A 24,783-nucleotide genomic window follows, 5' to 3' on the forward strand; every position below is an offset into this window, starting at 1 on the left:
TATACGGATATAGACGTTAAAAGGTACCTGTTAAGATTGATGCCAAATGTCTTAGCATCTCTGTGGGTGAAGGGTTGAGCCTCAAGGAGTTGGGTACCAGCACAAACCCCACTTTCAGTTTTCAGTGACTGTCCTGAGTCTTCAAACCTGTGAATTGGTGAGCTCCAAGAGACCCTGGGCAAGATGCTGGTGCAGCCACTGCAGCCCAGGGGAGCTCAAAGGGCCTCACTTGGGACTGTTGTTCATAGAGCTGCAAGTTGCTTGGCTTTAGTCATCAGTCAGTCTCCATCCTGGCCTCAATCCAGATCAGTAATTTTCCTCAAAATTTCAGTAACAATAATGTTGTTCCACTTGGGCTATGATTCAGGCAAGTAATGTTCCAAGGCTTTCAGAGTTATCTCTTGTCCCCTTCCTTGGTTAGGTAACAGAATTTCCTGCTATGGACCAGGATAAGATGTTTCTGGTAAGTTGAAGGGGAGATTCATCACCCCAGTACAATTAATCCAGGACCAAGCCTAACAAGAATTCCTCAGATCTCAGAGCAGTCTAGGAGATAGCAGGAATGCACCACCACATGTGCTACAAGTCTCTTCTAAAATGGTGAATTTAAATGAGCTACAGATTAGCTGATCTGAAAGTAGACTATAAAACTAAATTACAGTGGTTCACACCTGGATATGTATTTTGCACTAGTAATCTCGTATATTGGCTAATAACCTTATTCATATGTCCTGGTTTTTATTCACTGTTCTCTCTTGTAACTCTTTTTCCTTTCCCCTCTGAGGCTGTCCTGGTTCCATGCTGGCCATGATGTTTCTTGTCTGGCTGGTTCAATGCTTCTTGCACTGTGGACATGGAATAAATAGAATGAAAATAAGGAAAAACAAATAAAATAGTTTATCAATGTAGTATAAATTCCATGGTATTACAGGTCTTCCATTCCTCACTAAGTCTTGTTTTGGAAAACAGTATCTTCTCTCTTACTCAAGCAATTGCAATAAAAATAAACAATAACCCAAAGATACATTGACATCCAGATTTTAAAAATCCTGGCCATTATCATATCCCATTTTCTTCTCCTAAGATTGGGTGATGAAGGAAGAATTTCCATTGTTTTGAGTGGGAGGTGCTAGGTTGTGAGTTAAACACTGTGGCGTGAGTTGAGTTCTGTAAAACTGAGAGCTCTCATTTATGAGTGAGAATGCCTGGGAGCTGACTCCCTGGCCCTGCAAATATATCCACTAAATTATCCCAAAGCTTTTGTGATCCAGCAAATGCTATAGTGCATGCCTCTGCTGGAAAGTTTGCCCACTGAACAAGTCATTCAGACTGCTCTAACAAAGGGGCCAAGAGGCAATAAGAAAATTTCACCATAAATGAGGTGTCCTAGGCAGGAAAGCTGCCCTTTTGATGCTGTCCTGAAGTTTCATTTGCACCTTTCTGTAACATAGCTCCTATTTAGCCTTCAGACTGCATTATCCAAGGTCAGGTTCATGTCCATAGCAAAGGCAAACGTCGAGAGGAAGCACCACCACTACAAGCAGTGCCTCAACCTCTCCAGCTGGCTCTCATGCTTCTCCATGGCATGAAGACAGTAAACAACTCACACAAGTGTTGACTGGCTCCAGTGCTTTTGTTAAGGTTGTGCCAGGATTTTTGCTTTCCTAGGAAAGTTGGAACATAAAATACCATTAAATGAGTGGAAACTTGAGAGTAGGAATGCAGGAGCCAAACTAAGAATTTTCACATGGATTTTTTGCTGGGGAAACTCACTCTCTTTGACCTGTTTCCTGGTTTTCCATATTATTTCAGGACAAGCAACAGTTACTTGGGCTTTGTCAGATATTTGCAAGGCTTTGTTGCTACACTAAATTTCATCTTCTGTATTTTCTTGTTCCATAGATAGGTTTTCCACTATGTTATCCAGTCCTATTGTATTAGACCATTAAAGCAAGAATTATAAATTTTTTTTAGTTTTATAGAGCACAACAACGTTCTGGAGTCTGACCAGGAATCCAAGAAACAAGTGATAACAGCAGACAGAAATTTAGATTAAAAATGGAAGTGGTAAATGTCAATGATGCCTAACTAATTATGGTCACATTCCGCATTCTATCCTACAGCTGGGATCTTATTCTACAGCTGTATGCTTAGGTAAACTCAAGACGTATTCAGGAACATGGAATGGGCCACTGTAGTGATCCTGAACAGAAGATTATTGTTCAGAGCTAATGATCCACAAAACAGCTCTCCTGAGTAGATCCTGGACAGTGCTATGCTGCACTGTGCAGAACGGATGCCTTGGCCTTCAGTCCTTAATCGGTTTGACTTTTGCACTTTGCCTTTCTGTTCAGAACTCTGCATCTGTTACATCCTCACTGATTTTGGCAGCCTGTAGTGAAGGTACAGCCCAAGTCATAGGATTCTCCTGTGAAGCTGGATAAAAAAATCATCTCCACTCAAACTTTTCCATATATTAGCCTCTGCAAACTGACTCTCCCCTTCATCCTTTTCTTCCTCAGAATGGCAAAAGACAGAGTCCTTGGCCAGTGCTGCAGGTCTGCAGTGCTAAGGTCTGAGTGCTCGGGTGATTTTTAAAGAAATCTTTTAGTTAGCATGGGAAACATAATTTGCAGCCTATTGAAAGCAAAATTCGAATCTTAAAGCACTGAGTGCTTTAAGAACTCGGTCATGTCATATGGGTAGTAAGTAGGAAATCCTGTTTTCACTGTTTTTCCTTTCCCCTCTGAGGCTGTCCTGGTTCCATGCTGGCCATGATGTTTCTTGTCTGGCTGAGAATTTTGAACTTAGAAGACAGCAAAGATTGTTGTGTTCCCAACATTTAAATAATCTTAGGTCAAGAAAAGGCCTGAAGAAAAAACATGTCATTTTTAAGTGGATGTGCAAAACAAGTTGTGCAAATGGAAATTAACCTGAGAGAATAAATTCATCTCTGGGTTTTCCAGCTGATAAAATATACTTCACTGGGCTCTAAATGTCATTGAAGTCTTTGGTTCAATTAAATATAAATTATTCTAGTTTTCAAGTAACTTAGTAATTGTTTATTGCTATTGGTCACACGACTTATAACTTTCAGTTTCATGCCCGTTCACTTCGCAAATTGCTTGTTCTCAAGCTGAGTCAGCTTCCAACATGCAGCATGCCATGCAGCAATGACCCATTGCAGACATGATCCCTTTTTGGACTTCCAAGCAGTTACAGGTTTTCTTGCAAGAAACAGCTTTATTATTACTTTTTTTCCGTAGTCAAAACTGTAACGAAGTGCACTTGAAATCACCTTTCTGCACCATTAAAGGCAAGAGTTGCAATCGCTACTTCCAATCGGGATGAGCAGGACTCTGTGTTGTATGGAACTGGCTGGGTCTATGCTGCAGCCAAGAGATTTCCACATGTGTGGGGCAGTGCCTACGTACAGACCAAAAAGGGATAACAGTTTGGGTTATCTCTGCCTTAGGCATAGGCAAACCCATCTGTGGGATGTCTTTTGCTTAAGATCCCGGGTGCACCTGGTGGGTAGTGCAGGAGTATGGGGAAGTCCAGTGTGTACCTCAAGGGGGTGTACCTCATCTTGGGTGAGAATAGCCGATTAATTAAACTGTATGATGTTATTTGCTACATGCATATAAAGGTATACATACTGTTTATCATCATTTCTATGGCTGCTATACACCCTTCATCACACAGTGTGCTTCACAGTATCCATCTCCTCAACTCCAGATTTTCAATCTCCGCATTAACGAACTTTGATGAAACTGCATGCGAGCAGTAGTGATGGAATCAGAATTGTCTACAGCGTGCAACAATCAGACACTACACACCATCTTTTCTGCCTGACTGTTACGAGAGTCCGGGGTCATGGACTAAATGAATACAACAGACTCTTATAAGGAGGGTCTATAGACTTAGGGAATGACAGCAGTGGGTATATCAATCAAAAGATAGGGAGGGATGCTGGGGAGCATGGGACCTGGCATGACAAAAAGGGTATGGGACAAGAGGTGGATCCTCACCTGGATTTTGCTGGGATAGAGTTAATTTTTGTCTTAATGGCTGGTACAGTGCTGTGGTTTTGATTCAGTAGGAGAATAATGTTGGTAACACACTGATGTTTTAGCTGTTGCTAAGTAGTACTTGCTCTAAATCAAAGACTTTTCAGTTTCCTGTGTTCTGCCACATGAGCAGGTGCACAAGAAATTGAGAGGGGACACAGCCAGGACAGCTGATGTGAACTGGACAAAGGGATTTTCCATCACACGGAGTGTCATGCTCTGTGTATAAACTGGGGGGAGCTGGCCAGGTGTCACCAGTCACTGCTCAGGGACGGGCTGGGCACCAACCAGCAGGTGGTGTGCAGTTGTATTGTGCATCACTTGTTTTCCTTCAGTTGTATTATTTTTTTTCTCTCCTATTTATTACTGTTGTTGTTATTGTTGTAGTTGTTGTTATCTTTACTTTGTTTCAATTATTAAACTGTTCTTATCTCAGTCCACAAGTTTTGCCTCTTTCCTCCAATTCCTATTGCCATCCCACCATGGGGACGGGTGTGAGGGAACAGCTGCATGGTACTTAGTTGACAGCTAGGGTTAAACCATTACACCTGGTTTACACATGTTGCACCTGCTTAACTGAAATTATCTCATCACAGAAAGATCAAGTGCATGCTGCAGACATGGTGTTGGTTCATCAGTGAACCTAGTGCAGGCAGACAGAGCCAGAAGCTTGCAGAAAATGAACTTGGAAGATAGGTTCCTTTGATTGTAACAAAGGCAAAGTGAAACAGAACATTCAGGGTATTCTGAAATATTATAAATAGGTTTAAATAAATTGTATGCATATTCATCCCTCCAGAATTAGTAAAAAAATTGCAGTGTAAACTCTGACTTCTAGAAATATTCAGGGGGAAAAAAAATCAAAACAGGAAATAAGGATATCTGGGAAAAAAGAAAAAAGGCAAATAATCCAGGAATGTAACAATTAGTGCTAGTAACTCATAAAAATGCATATAAAGGCATCCACTCAGTCGTTATTGGAGTAAAAACATTTATCTCTAGGACATGTCATACTGTTTCAAATAATCAAAACTGTCCAGAGAACTTTGAATGCTAAATGAGGTCCACTTCAACCAATGTAGAGGATAAATACCTCACCACTGCTATCTGGGTGACAAGATATATGGCATGAGCAGTTTCATGGAATTCCTCAACAATTTTTTCAACAATAACAAAAAATCTAAGTCAATCAAATAACTTACTCTTCTTCGGATCTCATCTCCATGCCCCAGTTCTGCAAAATGTATAATCATTGTTTAAATCCGACCCACATACTAAGACTCAGCTTTAATCTGTGCAAAAGCCACCCCAAGAAAGACAGATCAAAAAGCTGTGCTGAAGCTGTTCTGAGCAGAAGCAGGTGCTGAGTCAGTGGTGGTGATTCTATTTTCACTCTTTGTTTCTCTTGCCTCTTACTGCCCTAATGATGCTGTGTGTTGTTCACAGCCTGGGAGGTTCAGAGGATAGCTCTTTTTGAAAACACTCTGTGACAAAGACTTTCAGATGCTATTGCTAGAGGACATGTGAAAATGCTATTCATGCAAATAATTAGCCTTGTGCTTCCTGAAGCCTTCTCTCACAGCTGGCTTCTGGGGGAGCAGAGGGGCATGAATATGAAATAGTTGATAGAAGTATTGGGTCAACTATAATAACATGACCAATTTTACCTGGAAGATAATTTCTTTCACAGCTTTCATGCATTTCAGGGAATACTACCATTTGGCCTCTAGTGGCTTTGGGAATATTTTCCTATTATTCTGGATCTCTCCCAGATGAAGAAATATCTTTCCTTAGTAAAGACATGGGCACATTCATTTATTTGCACCTATACTGCTTGTTTTACAGCCAGTTAGACTGGCTGCATGATACGACATAGGAAAAATAATGAAAATGAGATAATATAAGATAACTTATGCAGAAATCCAGCATCAAAATTGTTTTCCACTGGAGAGACATGGCAGACCAGATTCAGGTATTGTCAAGAAATGAAAAATGCTTGTGAACTTTCCCTGGCTGATCCAAGGTGTTGTATTGCATTTTATGCCACTAAAACAGTAACAATGATAACAACAAACAAGCATGCCTGTCAGGCACATGTTAATGCAAGTTGAAATGACTGCTGTATGCCTCTCTCCCTGTTAGAAAAGTGTGGATAACTCACTGAAAAAGTTTTCTGATGATAGTACTGATCTGGGAGAAAGAATGTGGTAAATTGAAAAGCTGAGATTTTGGATTATGGCTGAGCACAGTTATAAGTGTAGCAACTACCTGGATTGGTTCACTGTCTTCTGGCTAGGTAATTTCTGTGTTTTCTCAAGGTGTTATGTTTCTAATTGCAGGATATCTGAATGCTGTACAAGGGTAACAAATTTTATCATTCTTCGCATAGCTCTGAAAGGTGGCAGTTGTGCACTACTTTTTAGAGTAGCTGCCTAAAGATTCATTGCATCTGATGATACATTATTCCTCATTCTTTGCATTTCTTGAGTTAAAAACCCCAAAGAGACACAGATTTCTGGTTAAATTTAGTGCTGAGATATTTCCCCATTTGTTTTCATTAAAAATTCCCTGATCCTTTTCTGACCCACTCAGAATATGAGCTCAGTGGAAATGTTGGTGAACCCAGACTGATCACTAATGAGCTGGAGCTGACCTCTGCACTTCATGGAGATGAATTTTATCTTGCATTTATTCAATTATAACCAGAACCTTGAAAAAAAAAAAAGGGGTCTAGTCCACAGATACTGAAGGCAATAAAACTTTTAAACATATTTTGAAAGTCCTTGGATGTATTTTTTGTTTATGCCCCTTGCATGTGGATTCTCACTGAAATCTGAAATTCAAGCCATAGAAATAAAAGGTCAGTATTCTAAAAAGAAAAGAAGGACATAATTATTATGTGCAATTGAAGAAAAAGTATTTTGAATGGGTAAAGGTTATATCTGGGCTTATAACAGATCCATTTTTCACTGTTTATCTAGACCTGCCAGTGTAACCTGAAACACTCCTGTGAGATCATCAGACGGAAGATTTATATCTAGCTGGGATTCATTTAATCTGACTGAAGAAAACCAAAGTCTACGAGAACTTCTACAGGAGATCTGGTTCTTAGTGGTATCAGTGTCCTGGTTTCTGTGTGATTGAAGCTGCCCTGATTATATACCATACTAGGGAGGTAACTCTCAGATGCCACCAGCCCCATCACCGTTACCTGGGAAGCTTACATGGGCCGTGCTGGTCTTGCTCAGTCCAGAAGATGGTATCTGTCCTGAACAGCTTTGACAGAAACCGGCAGCTTAGCAAACAGATGAGAAGCCCATGTGGCAAGAATTTGGCATGAAAACACACCCTAAGAGGGCAGACACAGCATTGTGCTGTGAGGAGCTGAGATGCAGTTAACACAGGCTGCCCCCTCTTGATGGCAGCATGAATGCACTTTGCTGTCAATGGTGGTTTTACTGCGTAACGATAAAAAATTGGGAGCAGCGTCCCCTGCACTGAGAGTGTGATTCCCCTCTGGAAGGGATAATTATGCATGGGCTGTTTACTCCCGGTAAAACAGTTAAGTGATATCCATGCCACTTGCAGAAAAGCCTAGATTACGTGGGCTTTCCTTGTAAAAGCATGCAGTAATCAGGCAGATCCACATACCTTTTCTCCTTCACAACCGGGCGTGAAAGGACTAGATGGCTAGAAGCTGTATTTATCTTCTTCGGCTGCTTTCTCTTCAGCTGCCTGTGCAGTTCCTGCAGTGCGATGGGGTTTGATGAAATTACAAGGATGTAAATTTGACAAGGTATTCCCATGTCTGTTGGGATGCAGGCAGTTTTATGAGTTTTCCAGACTTGCAAGGCATTTAACTGGGGAGGCATAGCTCCCAGGAGAAGGTATTTTTAGTTCTGTTGAGTAATATACTACCTCCACTGGTCAGATTTATACCATACTCAAGCTATCTGAATTGTCATGCTTTTCTCTTGCGTTATTGTTAACTGCATGAGAGATCACACTGCATTTGTCCGAAGTATAGCAGCACATGTGCATCACCTTGGCTTCCGTCTCTGGCTTATTATTGTACATCTGTTGGTTGTCATTCAGAGCTCTTTCACACTTAAATGCATGTACTCACCAGGAGCTAATCACCAAAGCTTGCCCACAGTGCCATTCTGAAGATGGAAATCTTTGGATGGGATACCCTTCCAAACAGATTATTGGCCATATTGCCATGAGGAAAATCTCACAAGGAAAACATCTCCTTTGATTACTCTGCATGACTTCCCCTTTAATGCAATTTTTAACTGTCATTTTCAAACTTTTTTTGCACCTCTTCCTGTAACATCCCATCTTTGACATTTTTCTCCAAGCACCAAATCTTGTAAAGGTCTCACAACATCTGAACTTCTCTGTTACATCATGGAAGTACATGCTTTAAAGAAGCCATTCATAATTAAATCCTGCTTTTTCACATCTTCTGTATATACAACTGTAACAGTTCTTAGTTCCTAGTTTTCTAGGTGGATTCTAGAGTTGGGGTTTTTAAACTAATATAATGCTGGATCCTTCCTAAATTCACAAAGGTCTCTGCCAAACAGGGAGACCTTGTAACAATCCTTCTTTAAGCCACTCCTCCTACCTAGCATTTTCAGATGTGTATTTTTATTCAGACTACCTTCCCAATTTTAAAAACTCATGATTAGATTTTTTAATGCCTGATTCATCTATTTTGAGAGAAAATCCTAAGCTGAATACTTCTTTATGAATTGCAAATAACATTTTCATTGACTTTTTTTCACCCATGATGCTTACAATTCTTTTAACTGGAATAAATATTCTAGCAGAAAATGAACTGCAAGGAACAGATTTTTTGATGTAAAATGAAAGGATCTATTGCTTCATGGAAGTTTCTTCTTGAAAACAGAATGTGAAAATGAAGACAGTTGCTTTTCCATAAAGAAAGGCAGCCTTCACTGTCTGAACTAAATCACAGTCTTCAGTTTGGAATATATTCTTCATTCCATGTTTTTTAAATCAATTCACAGCATCATAAAGCTTCCCTAATATATTGACACTTCCTCCAATATTTTACTCAGTCAGATGACCAAATTCCTCTTAAATTAATAGCAGCTCAAAGCCAATCAAATACAGTAGATTTTCTTTCTACATGTGATTACACTATGGGAGTCAGGAGATAATTGCCTGCAAAAAAATACAAAATTTTGAAAGAATTTCCCAACTTTAGGTACAATTGAACTTGAAACAACTATTCTAAATATTTATGCTATGCTTGAAGTTATCTGGAATGCTACTGAAGAGTTTCTAAAAGATTTTCAGTCTGACATTGACTCCCTTTGTGTAGTAATAAAGATCTAATTTTAATTATAACATTGTGACTCATTCTGGTTGGGCAAAGGATCCTTAAAAGAACCTGTCCCCATTGCATTGGGTAGCATTAGGTAACAAGGACCACAGGGTGAAATGCCCAACAAAGCAGCTCCAGGACTGGAAAACATTTCTTTCTGGTGCAGGAAGTGCTGTCACTATTTCATTCAGTTGGGACTGTGAGGTGGGTGATGGAGTCAACACTGGCACCAGGGCTCAGGGGTTTGTGTTGGGATCCAGGCCCTGAGCCCACAGCACACCCAGGACTGGATTCTAGGTGAATCACAACTTTGGAAGGCCCAGCTAGCTCTGTAGTATCCCAAAGCAGCTGGACAGTGGCTCATGTCAAGGAGGGATGCCTGTTGGGCTCTCATTGTGTTCCTGGGGAAATGCTGCCTTTACAGGCCTGGTGACAAAGCTCCCAGAAGAGAACAGAGAGTGGAGACAGGAGCCCACAGAGGCAGGGCTGAGGTCTGAGCTTCAGGGCACTGCCTGGCTGAGCACCCTCCCCCGTGCTTCCTTCCTCAAAGGCAGCCCAAAGTTGCAGAGTATTCCCTGGTGCTGGGAGGACGCAGATGCAGGTTGCCTAAGCGGAAGCATCTTCATCAAAGAAGAGATGTCAGGATCTGACTGAGGCAGGTAAGCCAGCCCACAGCAGGCTTACAAACAGCTGCTGGCTGTACCTCAGCAAAGGGCAACAGAGCCTGGGGAGAAAAAAGCTGCCACTTTGCTCTGCAACCTGGCAGCTGCTCCAAGACACAGCTGTGCTGAAAGCCTGGCCGGCTGTACACTGTGTTTCCCTGGAGCAGATACAAAACCTGTAACCCAGTTCTCACTGCTACAGTTGCTGGCAACCATGAGGACGGACCTGCTGTGGCCAGTTGAGAGAGCCAGATCCCATCCCTGCAGCAGTCTTTGCATCTTTCCAAAAATGGCCTAGGGACAGAAGGCTCTGGGGCAAGCAGACCTCTGATGAAGGCAACTCTAGGCCCATTAGGAAGCAGAGGAACAAACCTTCATGGCTGGGACAGGCAGGTCCTAGTGGTTTTCTGCCCTGCTTCCTGGACTTGTGGAGGAAAGCCAAGTGGAGAGTGGCCAGCAATGTCAATTGTCAGCTGTGTGGAAGAAGGAGGTTCCAATGCCTCCTCTGCTTTGGGGCAAGGGAAGGTTCTGTGTGAGGGTCAGCCTGAAGAGGCAGAGGACAGGGCTTTCCCTAACATTGCAGGGGTGAAGTGGAGGAAGATGGGGTTCTGATTGCATCTGGGTGACACTGGACTCACAGACGAGCATGGTGAACATACTGGGTCTGGCTAGAATGGAGTTAAATTTCCTGGTAGCAAACATTATAGAGATGTTTTTTGTACTTGTAGCTACAATGGTGTTGATAGCAGACCAATGCTTTGGTCATGCTGAACAGGCCTCACACAGCAACAAGGCTGTTTATTCATACTCTATCTGATGGCCAGTAGGCTGGAGGTGGGAAAGAATGTGGGAGCACACATAGCCAGGACAGCTGACTCAAAATAATCAAAGGGGATATTTCATATTATATGATGTTGTACTTGGCAGCAAAATAGAAGTGAAGGATCATGGGAGGGATTTGTTATTAAGGTGTTTGTCTTCCAAAGTAATCACTACACATACTGAGGCCCTACTTCCCAGGACACCACCTGATGATGAGAAAGAGAGAACAAATATTTTTACTTTGCTTTGCTTCCATGCATAGCCTTTGGTTTTATTCATTGAACTGCCTTTATCTTGACTCACAAGCTTTTTCATCTTATTTTCTCCCCTGTCCTGTTGAGTGATAGAGCTGTTCGTGGCCACTCGGCATCCAGCTGAGGTCAACCCACCACAGTCCTTTTTGGCATCCAGTATGTGGATTGAGACAATGGGAGTTTTGAATTGAGCATGCTATAGCTATAGCAGTCAGTAACTGGCAGGTTTCTGTGTCTTTGAAGTTGGCTTGCTGCACTGAATACCTCTTTATTTTGTTGAGCTTTGGAACATGTTAATACATTGACAACACCAACAGGTAGAATAAAAAAGTGTGCTAGGTGGGCAGCAGGGTTTATAGGGGTGGGAGTCTGTGATTTGATTTCTAATGAATTAAATCACAGAGTCTCTAGAATCTGGTGAAGAAGTCAAGCCTGAGTTCTTTTGGTATTGAGAAAACATTTGGGGCTAGCAGTTAGAGCAAAGCAGGGCTAGTGAGCAGCAGGGCACCTGGGCTTCCTGGAAAACAACAGGATCTAGCACTCCTTTCCCCATCCTCACCTCTTACAGGATGCATCTTCTGCCAGTTGTACCTGTGCTGAGGGTTGATGGTTATGTCTGCTTCCTTGGTGTTGCAGGTAGTTTTGCATCTATGTCCCATTACTTAGCTGAACCTGGAACCTCAAAAGGCCCGGCTGAAGTCTGCCTCATGAGGGAGCTGTGTTCCCAGGAAAAGAGTGAGTTCATTTCCCCCAGGATATCAGTCCTAGAGACCCAGAACGGGGTTGAAGGAAATCTCCCTTCCCTCTTCCCGTACTCCCTGTCGAAGGAGTGTCTCTACACAGCCGCCAGTGGTGTCCCATAGAGACACAGGAGCAGAAAACATGAGGATTTAAGGCTGTGGGGGACAGGATACGGGGAAAACAGGATGACTGCCTACCTGTAGGAGGGATCCACTTCTGGAGGAGTTTCCTTATGCTCAGTCTCTATATTGAACAGGGCCCCACCTCAGGCCAAGCTGGGGGGTGTTCAGTCCTCACAAGGCTGGAGGACCTTCCTTGTAACCCAGTATTGGTGCATTGAGGTTAGGAGAGTGTTGGCAGTTCTGGGCAGAGAATACAGAGCCCTACCCCCTTCAGCCCCTTCAGGGTCCTGAGGACTGCACTGACTGGCTGCATCAGGACCAAATATGCTGGGAGTGGCCACAAAATTTCAGTTTGCATAAAAATGTTCATAATTTTTTTATATTTTCCAAGACTCAAACCAAAATACTTGACAGATAGATTTCAGCTTTTCAAGTAGGTAGGCAAAAAGGAGGAGGAATGGGAGATTAAGATGAAGGAAGGAAAGAAGAAAAGCATCTGGAGAGACAAATATAAAAAGTGAAATGAGCAGAAGCAAGCCAAACACAACTGCAATTTTCATTGCTGTTGTTGAAATAACCAAAATTCTGGGATTCAATAACAAGAAAGTTTAATGTGGAGAAAAATAATGATATGATGAACATTAAGCTAGGATTTAGCATAGATGAAAGAAAAAAACTTTAAGAAATTGTAATAGTCCCCACTATAAATGCTCTGGGTTTGGTTAACATGTCATTTTTTTTAAATCAAGACAATTCTGTTTTGCCCACGAACCAGCCTCCTTCTCCAGCCACTGGGTGGCCACAGCTGTAAATGGAAGACATAAAAACTGAAGGGTAAGCATGCATGCAAGCACTCAGCACCTCAATGGGTAAAAATCAGAGCAGTTCAGCAGCTTTGGCCATCCCAGAATAATATCTCTTGCTGTCAAGCTCCATTTTCACATGACCTCTATAGCAACTAAACCTACAAATGGAACAGGATGCAGAGTTATTTTTTGTTTATCTCTTTGTTTGTATTTTCTGGCATGATTCTGAGCCAGCAAGCCAATCTCAATCCAGTAGCAAAATAGCAGGTGCATAGGGACATAGAAAGTCTGAGGCTAAGCCTGAAAACCAAGGTGATGTGTCAGGATTAGGGCAGAGTCAAGGAGATACAAGGCAATGAGTTACCTTAGTGAAGATACTACAGAGTAGCACAGGTAGGGGTCAGCAGTAAAGTCTGAGTGTAAAAGCAGCTTCCAAGTGCAAGAGGGGCACACTCTCACCTTTAGTTTTCCTCACAAGAGTTCCTGTTAGTGACAGAGCAGACCCTGGACTCTGCAACTCAAACTCTTTAACTCAGCCAATACTCAGCACCTTGAAATCAGAATTATTCCAGCAGTCACATGGTGACAGCAAAAAAGATAAGTAAGGGAAGGGACTGTTTTATTTGTTTAACAGAGGTGAAGAATAGCCTTAATAGCTGTAAAACTGGTGCAGCTAATGGCTGGAGGATGTCTGGGCTGTAGTAATTATGAAATGATAGAGTTTTTGAGTTTCAGAGAATTAAGGAATGTGGTAAGGAGAACTACTAGCTTGGACTTCCATAGAGAAAACTTTGGCCCAGTTGAGAGAGTCTCTTTGGAGGCACTTCAAAGAAGGTATTGAGGTGCTGGGGTGAGTCCAGAGAAGGGCAGTGAAGTTGGTGAAAGGTCTAGAGGATAAGTCCTATTAGGAGAAGCTGAGGGACCTGGAGTTTGTTTAGTCTGAAGAAAAGGAGGCTCAGGGGTGACCTTCCTGCTCTAAAACTCCCTGAGAGAAGGTCGTAGCTAACTGGGGGTTGGCCTCCTCTCCCAGGCAATTAGTGACAGGATGAGTTGGATATCAGGAGGAATGTCTTGATGGAAAGGATTGTTAAAATGGGCAAGGGCTGCCCAGGGAAGTGGTGAAGTCACCATCCCTGCAGGTGTTCAAGAAAGGACTGGACTTAGCATGACCTAGCTGACAAAGTGGTGATCAACCAAAGATTGGACTCGATAGTCCAGAGGTCTTTCCCAGCCTAAATGATTCTGTGATTCTGTGCAGAAGTACCATCCCTGTATGCCAAAAGACAAGTGCTGGAGGCAGTGGGTGGGGGGGTTGGGGGGAAGAAAACCAGTCTGAACAAGAGAGTTTTGCCTGTGACTCAGTAAAGAAAAGAGTTTATGACCTTTGGAAGAAGTGGAACTCCACTCAGGAAGACTACCAAGACTACCAAGATGCAAGTTTGTATGGAGAGAAAATTAAAAGAGCCAAAGCCCACCTAGAACTTAATTTGGCTACTGCAGTAGCCAGCAAAATGTTTCTATCAATACATCTGGTGAGCTAGAAGACATAGATGGGGAACAGAATGATGGCCTGATAATCCAAGGAAAAAAATTAGCAATTGATACACCACTTAGACACACACAGGTCTATGGGGGCAAATGGGATCCTCCCAAGACTACATGGTTTAGTGGCTGATTTGAAGCATAAGGTTAAATGTTGGACTTGATCACCTAAATGATTCTATGTTGATATGTTTATATGGAAATAAAAATAGTCTTAATGTGTAGACACAGCAGACAGATGACAAGATCTTAGAGGCTGTCCTCTCTATAAATGGATCTAATTACTGGAGGTAAATAATAAGACAATTCCAGAGGAAAGTTTACTACATTTGTGCTGAAAGGAGATTATGAACGAACAACAAAAATCAAAGACATTGTTTACATGGCCCTTATTTTTACAGAACTGGTAATAGGTTGAAACCATGGTCCATCCTGGCCCTACAAAGTTACTAACTGGAATCCTTTTATTATAATAATGTAATACAATTATATCACATAAGTTTGTATTTGAAAATAATGAACAATAATTAATTAATAAGAAAATAGGGAGTGCAGGGCTGGTTTTTGCAATTAAAGACCAGACCAAAAGTGCAGAGTCTAAATGAAGCCAGATCCAAAAACGTTTTAGACATGGATGAGCGTGTGATGCCAACCATGAGCAACATGACCTTCCTGTTCCACAGAACAGTCTCAGAAGAAAAGTTGGTTTGATCAGTGTAGTGGCTCCTAATGTAACTTCTTTGTCCTATGTGGGAGACCACACAGTCTGAGAGAGAAGTCAGGAGGGTCAGTGTAGCAGTTCCAGCCTTACTGTGTGTAGTCTCTAAGGATGTAGGGTCCCCTGTGTTTCTCCCAAGATATTAATGAATTCTCCCCTTTTCCTCCCCAGGGTTTTGTTTGAGCTCTCTTCTCAGTCTCTCTGGATGCTCATCAAGTTTCTTTAGTCTTTCCTCATAATCTCTTCAACTGGGTTACCTCTTGCAGGTCTCTTCTGTGTCTCTCTTGAGGGACCCTGGACAATATCTGCTACAGACTGGTAGAGAATGCCCGATTCAGACTTATTCAAATTCTGTGTCTCACACTTGGCTCTTGCCTCACTGGCATTTACAGTCCGCCCTTTCTGAAAGCATCGCCACACTTTCTCCATGACACTTTTACAACTCTCATAGCAGTTAACAAGCTGCTTACCTGTAAACCGTTCCCTTATTCTTCTCTCTTCTTTCATACTAAATTTCAGCCAGGCCCAGCCCATACCACCTGACACAATCTAGCCCTTATTCTATAGACAGTCCTGTAACTCTTTCTATATATTAATTTCATATAATCATCATGTTTCAGTCATCCCCATGGCTTATGAAACTCAGTAGATTTCCAACCATGCTGTTGATATTTCTACTGTAGTTAGAACCATTGTTTCTTGGAGGCAGACTTGGGGAATGGGTTAATATAATCAACTTGCCAACAACCTTCACCAAGCTTTTGTCTTGGAATTGTCATCAGCAATAAATGCAATTCAGGGACCCTGAAAGCAAAGGCAATGTTTGGTCTAATCTTATCACTGAACTAAATACAAGGTGCAGAGCACTGAAGTCGCCACAGCATCTCTAGACTGTGCATACCTGGCTCTCAGAGAAAGCTCAAGGCTCAAGACAGGTAATCACAAGCTGCAGAAAATTGGATTGTTCATCCCTTGCAACATATGAACATTTTTTTTTCAGTAGGGCTTCTACTGGCTTCATTTCAGATCAACAGCTTTGTTCGGCTGCTGTTATTTCCTTACTTACTTTTCTGTGATTACCTTCTTACTGGGGTGTCTTGGGGTGACGTTATGATGTGTATCCCATATCGCTGCCTATGCCCAGAAATTAATTTTTGTTCCTTTCTATGCCTCTAAACTGAGGTGCCTGCTTTGCATTTCTCCTAATTCTTATCTCACAGCAGATAAACAGTAATGAGTATTTTGGACCAAACCACTACATGGGGACTCCAGAAATATGTAATAAAAGAAAGCAATATGCAGTATTTTATGTGGGCTCATTGCAGGTCATTAAAAAAAATGTACGATAACCAGTTGAATCCCCTTATTTCCTTCACCCCTTGCTGAGACCAGGAGTACAGACAGTTCTGTTTCATCTTGGTTTTGTTTTACCCCCTCTAGAGGGAGATAGTAGAGTAGTGTGTGGGGTGATGTCTTTGTTTATTTGAACTTCTGTTAAGACCTTGCTTGTTCTGCTCAGGCACCACTTGAGGTACGACCTGAGGAGAGTATGAGTAACTTACAGCAGCAGAGGACTGAGTCCACCAGGGTATAGCTTAGCAGTGTAGCAGTGTCAAAATGGAATCAGAGCCTGGTTAAAAGATGTCATTTGTAGACTCCACCAACATTGCCACAGGGTGTTTGTGGCCAGCTTGAGCCATGACATCAAGATAAAGTGCAAAACCCTTTGGGACGGTGAGGAGAAGCACACAAATGTGTCATCCTCCAAGCAGTAACCAGTTTTCTTCAGAGTACAGATCCAGGCCATGTTCTTTGAGAAGCTGCACATGACTGTTTTGTACCTTGGCATTCAAGACAGCCCTGCAATTTGCATCCTGCCTCTGAAGACTTAATTTCAAAGTAAGAGAATAATCTGTTAACAAGTACAGAAACCATGGTGATGACTGTACTTCCACAAACCTAAATTATTTTTCCAATTATGGAAGGAGCTGTGAAATGCAATCTCGGCCACTAAAGCTCTCCTACACATCATACAGATGTTCACAGCTTTCCTCGTGCTGTGAAATACTCATCAAAATAGAAGCCTAATTAACACCTCTTATAAAGTCTGCAAAAAGTGACTCACCAGAGTTATGTTGTGAGCAGCAAAAACTGGATTCCTTGGACATCACCAGCAATATCATTCACACATGTACCCATGTCAGCCCTTGTAAAGGTGCACATGATCAAGAGAATTAGTCAGGGTAGAACTGAGACATATCATTTTCCAGACTCCAAATTATAACCAAATGATTACTTTCACAACACAGTTAAGACAAATAAAAACGAGTTGTTCTAAAAGGCTGCTTCAACTATTAGCTGTTTATGACAATCTGAATATACAAAGACAATCAGAGGAAGAAAAGGGAGAGGTTTATATTTCTTTTTAAAATAAACTTTTAATGTGCTATATAGGCATGATCACTACAAGATCTTCCACCTATATGCAATACTACACACTGTTAACACACTGCATTTTCACTGTACATTAAAAAATCTGGGAAGAATATTCCTTCACTGGAAAAATATCATACAATCACTTAAATAAACAAAGACAACATTACAGTGCAAACAAAATCCTGGTTTTATTTATTCTGCAATTACCGAATACTTTCTAAAAGTCTTTTAGAAAAATAATAAAAAAACCTTCCCATGGACAACCAATACTTTCTGAGATGATTTCCTCTTGCTGAACCAAGAACCTTGATCTGATCCTTGAAGCTGTAATAAGCTGTATACACATTTGTATGATGCATATTCCCATGATTTGTATGAAGCAATGAATCCCAACCCAAAATCTGCAGACAGCAATAAAATGGCACTTGCTGGCTTCATCTGACTTTTGATCAGACCCATGACAAGAAAGGTCTGGTACAATAGTTATCCCCATGAATTAAAGACAAAGTGCTTAAGGAAGCCAGACAAGGCCTTGGTTAATGATGCTGCTGTTGGTTTCTACTGGTAATTGCTGTTAGACAGAGTAGGGGCATACATTTTTTTTCCTTTAAAGAAGAAAAACAGACCATGGAACAGCAACCATGCCAGATTCAACATGCAAAAGAAGAAACATGACATATTTCTGTCCCAAAGAGCATGATAGTGTCGCTTGAACCCGCAAAGGCCAAGATTCAGACAGAGCAGATATCACCTGATTCCTAATCTGTGTGAGCTCTGCCACCTTCATAAACTCCTACTCTGGTGAGAGAATATACTAATTTAAAAGTGCCTGTATGCTCTTGTCAGTTGGGTGATGTTAAGAGAGTAAAGAGTTATGCAAAGGCTTTAGGGAAATAAAAAAAGCAGGTAGGTGAGTACATGAAAAAGGCGATGGTTGTTTTCACTTGGAGAGGAATATTGTCTCTTTGTCCTCCACTGTGCCACCCTTCTCAGAAAACTGGAAAACCTATTTCAACACAGCTTCCGATTCTGGGTGAGACAGAGACAGTTTGACCCACTACCGTTGCTGCACAGAATGACACTGGGCTCTTCACATACATATGATCCACTTCTGTTCAATCTGCATTGGATGTCATATAAAGGATAAGGCAGGCTTAAAAAGAAACAGAATATTTAGCACCAGTGACAGTATATGGGTCATCCTTGAGGTTCTTATCAGAGTAGACAATACAATGAAGCACTACTTTTACAGGCAGTAAGTGGTTATTCCATTACAATTTTCAGATCTGCACTTCTTTCTAAGCATACATAAAAAAATAGTAGTAGCTAAGAAAGCTGAATTAAATAGCACACAATTTCACAGTCCTATTGCTGTCTGTAAAATATATAACCTGCATAAAACCAGTTTGCTACTATACCAGCTGATGGGTTAATGCACAACATTCTAAATGTATGTGGGAGATGGCACAACACGAGGACTATAAGGCTATAGATTCCCCAGTTCCAGCCTGTGTACAATTATAACTTTTCACTTATCTCACTGAATGAGCACACAGAGCATGTAGAAAATATGTCCCAAATGGATGGGCACTGAGTTGGCAGGACTAAGATACAGAACGGCTTCTACAGTGCTTCTGGCTGTCAGTGACTGAAATACACAGCAGGAGGCAGGCTTCTGCTCATGGTGAAAAAGAACACTGGCCAGAAGGTATGTGCCAACGGGGCTGTGCTTTAAGAATGCCTTGGCAGACGTGAAAAATAAATTCTGCTCTGCCATACACCACAGTTCTCACAGCTGCAAAAGCCATCTTGTGGAAAGGCAGTGTGACACACGTGCTAGCCTGCTACATCAGTAGGACAGCTGTTTGATCTAGATGAATGAGCAAGTGAAGATTTTGCCTATTAAAGCTTTATAAAAGCCTTTGAACACCCTCATGCATAAATACTAACCCACATATCAAAATTACTTATCCTAACTACTTAAAACATCATGGTGTAACTGCCCCAAACAGAATTAGCTGCCTGTACCTACAAATGAAACTTGCAAATGAAGACAGTAAACATTAAGAGATTATTGTACCAAAAAAGGATAAAAATATATAACAAACTACTGTTTAATTACATCCCCTATTTGTAAGTAATTGACTGTGATTCACTCTCACAAAATTATTTTAAGTTTGCGTGTCTAACAGAAGTTCAATATTTGACTACCCTGAGAAACTGCATTAAAAAATCCCAAACCCATCAAGCTATGTGACCAGAGCTAGAGACTTGCCTGTTAAGCAGCTCCTTCTCAGGTCTATCAAGAGCACCCTAGGGTCCCTCAGAGTAAGGTTACTCTTTCTCATGGAGAAGTTTCTCAGGGTAGCAAGAGAATAAAAGTTGTTGGTTTTTTACTGCTGAGAAGAACTTGTTGATTCTTCTCAAAACATGAAGGAAGAACTTTTGTTGGGAAGCACTTTCATTCACATAGAAGGTCTGGGAAGGTTATCTGCTCTCCTTGCACTAAAATAAGTGTTCTTTCTCTTATGCAGCAATACATAGAGGCATGCTGCAGCACAAGTGTATCACACACACAGTCCCACAGACAACTCTGCAGAGAGCCCACATTCACAAGACTAAAGGCTGCCTCTCCCCATCATAGACTCAAGCTCTGAATTCTGGCAACGAATTTTGTACAACCCAGCTTATCTCTCACCTCCCATCCACAGGAAGGGGTGAGACCAGGTTGTTAGAGAGTCCGTACAGCCACAGGGTAGAGCAAGGACAAGTGTTCTGCTCCTTTGATAGGCAACTTTTTTGTGGTGTAGTAGTGGATGACTTCAGGAACACTGTCGAAGGGAGGGCTGTTCTGACCCAGGATGTATTTCTCTTTGGTTTTCATCAGCTTCATATGCATAAAACCTTGACTGCTCCTGCAAGGAAAGCAAAGTGTAAGTTCATGCTTGTGCATAGAGAGGAGGGGTGCAGCACCGTAACAGGCTCTCCTCATGGAGGGGAATGCAGAACAAAATGCCAGTAGTTGCTGGGTGACAGCCTGAGACAGTGGCCAGACTTGACAGAGTGACTGCTAGTAGCAAACCCATGGACAGTCCACCACAAAGGCAGCCTAAGGTAGTATTTTGTTTTCAGCACCTGTGCTGCCTGGATCCACATGCAAGGCTGTCTCACTCAGAAGGTAATCCCAAGGTGTGCCAGAGGACAATCCATTTCCTTCCCATGGCCCCTCCCTCCAGCCCCTTCAGTATTTTCCTATGAACACTTAGTTTTCATTATAGCAAGTCATTACTTCTGGACCCAAAGATATTTGTGGTGCTGGCCTGTCAGAGGCCTGAGGGTCCATTCACAGGCATGAGTGGGCCATAAACCTTGCTCAGCTAGGCAAGACATGTCCTGTTCTACCCTGTGGATGCCTCAGAACAGACCTTACCCATGCCACCCTGGCAGTAAATGTCCAGAACATATTTCTGTGTAATCTGGTGGCTTCAGGTGGGAAAACTTCTCCAGATGAGCATGTTCCCAAGGTTCATGGTATAATACTGCACTATACTGAGCACTATAATGAGCAAGGGCTGCTATCCTGTGGTCTTTTTGCAGGCAGAAACCACAGTGTGACTTCCACAGCAGAAGCATTCTGACCGGTCTGCACAATACACTGCCTCTTTGAGAGAAGGCTCGTGATTACACAGGCAGAAGAAGAGTGTCATGGAACTGACCTGCCTGCTCTTGGCAAAGCAGCCTGTCCAACATAATGCCATTCTCATGGGTAGCACCCACACTGCCATACAGCACCAGAAGTAAAGCTGGCCTCAGCTCTTCCCAAAAGTGACCCTTCAGTGTCTGCTGTCTTAACATAACATTATAGGCTACTTTAAAAGTGTAGAGTTCAGCTAGGACAACACAAGCACAAAGAACAGCTCCTACATGTGAAGATGTTAAATGAGGCTTAGAAGGTTTTTACAGCTTGTTTGATGTCCCAATCCCTAACCTTCTGGCTCCAAGCCATTGCATCTTCTAGGTGTGTCCAGGGGCAGAGACAATAGCGTTAAAGCGCTGGTCTGTGTCAGCAAAGAAACCCAATTCAAGATGACACAGAAAGCTGCAGCAGGAAAACAAATTATGTTAAAACCAGCTTCTCTAAAATCTGCCATATTCTAGCTGGCAGGTGCAGCATTCCCTTTGTAAGCATCTGTATCATAATCAAGCTCATGTCTTTCAGATGTATTCAACAATTCTCTGATGAAGAGAACCTTTCTGGTGGGCAGAAACCACTGCAGGCACTGTAATTACGGCTCTACATGCTTAAAATCTTGCTTTAAAGATCAATTTCTTAGTGGGAAAATATATCTTTCAAGTCATAATTGATCTCTAAATTATTTCCCTTAAATAAGAGCGACATCTTTAAATACTTATGAGGACAGATGTATTGCTCTCTTTCTTCAGTTCACTATGAATCTACTTTGCTACAACATGACTTGAAAGTGTGCAGATAAATTAAGGTGCATGCTAATTTCAGAAGTACAGCAAGGTTTGGAGAACAATCTGTTAAGTGCACTTTAGTGAAGAAAAGGAAAAGACACAAGCCCTTTTTAGAACAGAAGGACAACGCACACAGTAGGAACTAACTGCTACAAACCATGTATTCATGACAGACAGCTGTTGCTTCCCCAAAAAGGCCCTATGTATGTACTCAGGTTTCAGTAGCACATAGTCATTGAGCTTACACAAAAAGAATCTCTACTATATCATGACAGCTGAGCCTTCTGGAAGGTCACACTGAAGGTGAGGGAAAAGAATGTGAGCTAGAAGTCATGAATAGCAGGCTAATGGAATGTAGCCCAAGCAAATCTACAGCTTCTGCCCTTGGGATGGAGCAAACCTAAGCAGCAGTGCAAGCTGGGGCACAATGGGCCAGAAAAGGAACTATGGTAGGGAGGACACATGGTGGGAAGGAGAATGATTCAAAGGACTGCCCATGAAGGCCTACTGCAGCCCGGGCTGCATAGCAAAGTGCAGCCAGCTGCTGGAAGAGAGTGACTACTACTTCTACAGAGTGCTTGGGAGGCTGCACCTGTAACTGGTGAGAGGGGTGTCCTGTAATAAGAGATGTCAATACTGGAGCATATCCAGAGCAGGACCACTAAATGTGGTCTGGGAGTGGGAGTACATGATGTACGAGGGTGGAATTGTGTCTGTTTAGTCTCCAGGAGGAGAAAAGGTGAAATGGAGGGTGTCAGGTTGCAATCACCCATCTGCTTAAAAGGGAGAGTTATAGAGAAAACAGAAGTTTCTCAGTCAACAAGCACAGGCTGCAAGGGAGTTCCCACTGGACATAGGGGCTTCTTCCTCACAAGAGTGCTAGAGCCCAGGGACCAGGATCAGGCAGGTCAGGAGGGTTTCATCCTCACAAGTTTCCAAAGCATTCAGCAACCTGGTAAGTGTGTACTGCTTGGAGCAGGGGATTGGACTAGACTCCTCCAGAGGTCCATTCAAGATTAGATCCTCTAGGTAACTGGAAGGTGTGTGAAACTGTCTTCAAAGCTTTGCAGTTCTCACACACAAATTTTCTGTTCATAAAGGAGTAGAACTGAGAGGCAAAAACCTTCAGTTAATGAACTGGTTTTACTTACTGCTAGTGTTTGCAGCCAATATCACATTGGATAGACCTGATTTCTATCCTGGCTACTTTTCTGGGTATCCAGAACTCTTTAAACTGAGCCCTATTTCAGGCTTACTGGTAGATGAAAGCAAAGATTATGTTTTCAAATATTTTTCTCCTTCACTCCCTTTCTGCCGTCTTTACGTTTCAAATGAACTGTCACTGGTAGCAAGTAAACATAACAAACCAGACAATTCTCATCTTCTATAATGTAGAACAAATTAAGTAGGAAGAGAGTCAACTTAGCACCTTGAAACCATGCCCTTGAATTAAACACTTTCAACTGTAAACTATCCTGTGAAACTATTCACATCTATTCCAAGGATCCTTCTGTGCTGGTCTCATCCTCTCTATTTTTCCTTGAAATCTGTCTCACAGTCTCCCCTCTTCTGGTATGCCTGGACTCAGAGAATCAGTGCCTTTAGAAACAGGTAAGGGCAGAATGCATCTGCACTTGATTAACAGCATTATTGCTGCTAGCCCAGTGACTAGAATTACAGAGACCATGTCAAAAATTAACCTGGAAGTCATACTCGCTCTTCCTCTCCTCCAAACTCTTTCAATCTAAGCTCCGAATTTAGTATGAAAAGAAATGACTGAAATTTCATGGTAATGATGGGGAAAAAAGCTTCATGGTTGAAGTGGTTGTAAATAAGTTTCTGCTTAGTTTTTGAAGCACTTTTGGAGTCTACCTGAACAAGTGCCTGACTGAGCAGTCCTGGTTTTGGAATGCCTATTTTTCAGCTCTTTCAACAGCAATAACTATTGGAACCTGCCAGGCACAAGGGTTTCAAAGAAAAGAACCAAAACAGTGATCCCAAATTCACATATGTGAGCACTGATGAAAGCCAGTGCCTTGAAGAGGTAAGACATACACATTTTGCAAGAGAAGGTGTTGGGACCAGAACTAAGGCATGTGATACTGTTACAATGTGAATTCTGCATGTCATGGTGGTTTTTCAAATGCTGAAATAACTCTTCCCCACATCTTCATTCAATTGAGGGAAAACAGTGCTACCAGAGACAATATTCCATCCTTTCTTTCCTTTTTGGAACCATTCCCATGAGTTTCAAATACAGAAGAAAATTGCTAATTGCTAATCCTTTCATCAAAGTTCTTTGGAACTCTTAAGCACAGATGATTACACAGACACAATTCTTGATACATGACTAATAGTCAGTCACACCTTGTTTAAAATGTTTGGCAACACAACCACAACACCAAGAGACTTTGAATTACAGTTTCCCCTCATATTTTCTTTCAGTCTTCAAAACCCAGTGAGGATGGGAAAGGAATTGGGCAGACAGTTGATCGGAACGTGTTTTTTTGATCTTACACATGAAGTGTGATAAAAGAAGGTTTAATAAATATTAATTAGATATTAAACCTAGTATTTTTTTTCCAGGGAATATTAATGGCTTTGAAACCTCATTCAGTGCTCACAATCAGAAAGTTTGGCCAAGTCTTCTGAATACTACTTTTGCAGAAGAAAGCACTGTTTTGTTACAACAGATTTTCTGCATTCATTTTGATGAAATGTCACTTGCACAAGGAAAAAAGTAACAACTTTTTAGTAACATCAGAAAAAAAAAAT

General features: G+C 41.8%; 1 protein-coding gene across 2 annotated transcripts in view; it reads right to left on the bottom strand.

Annotated features, from left to right (window-relative positions):
• Positions 1-17,505: 17,505 nt before the first annotated feature.
• Positions 17,506-24,783, bottom strand: part of SHB (SH2 domain containing adaptor protein B) — a 60,861-nt gene continuing 53,583 nt past the window's right edge. Inside the window, exons 6-7 of one of the 2 annotated variants that reach the window (XM_082301873.1) lie at positions 20,228-20,444; positions 17,506-18,682 (exon numbers count right to left, since the gene is read on the bottom strand). In XM_082301873.1, coding sequence (XP_082157999.1) covers positions 20,261-20,444 — 184 coding nt within the window. In that variant the 3' untranslated portion in view covers positions 17,506-18,682; positions 20,228-20,260. Of the gene's footprint in view, positions 20,445-24,783 lie in introns of both variants that reach the window. The other variant, XM_082301872.1, reaches the window with a different exon arrangement.

This window comes from Coloeus monedula (genome assembly GCF_965178545.1).
Source record: "Coloeus monedula genome assembly, chromosome: Z".
NCBI classification, from domain to species: Eukaryota; Metazoa; Chordata; class Aves; order Passeriformes; family Corvidae; genus Coloeus; species Coloeus monedula.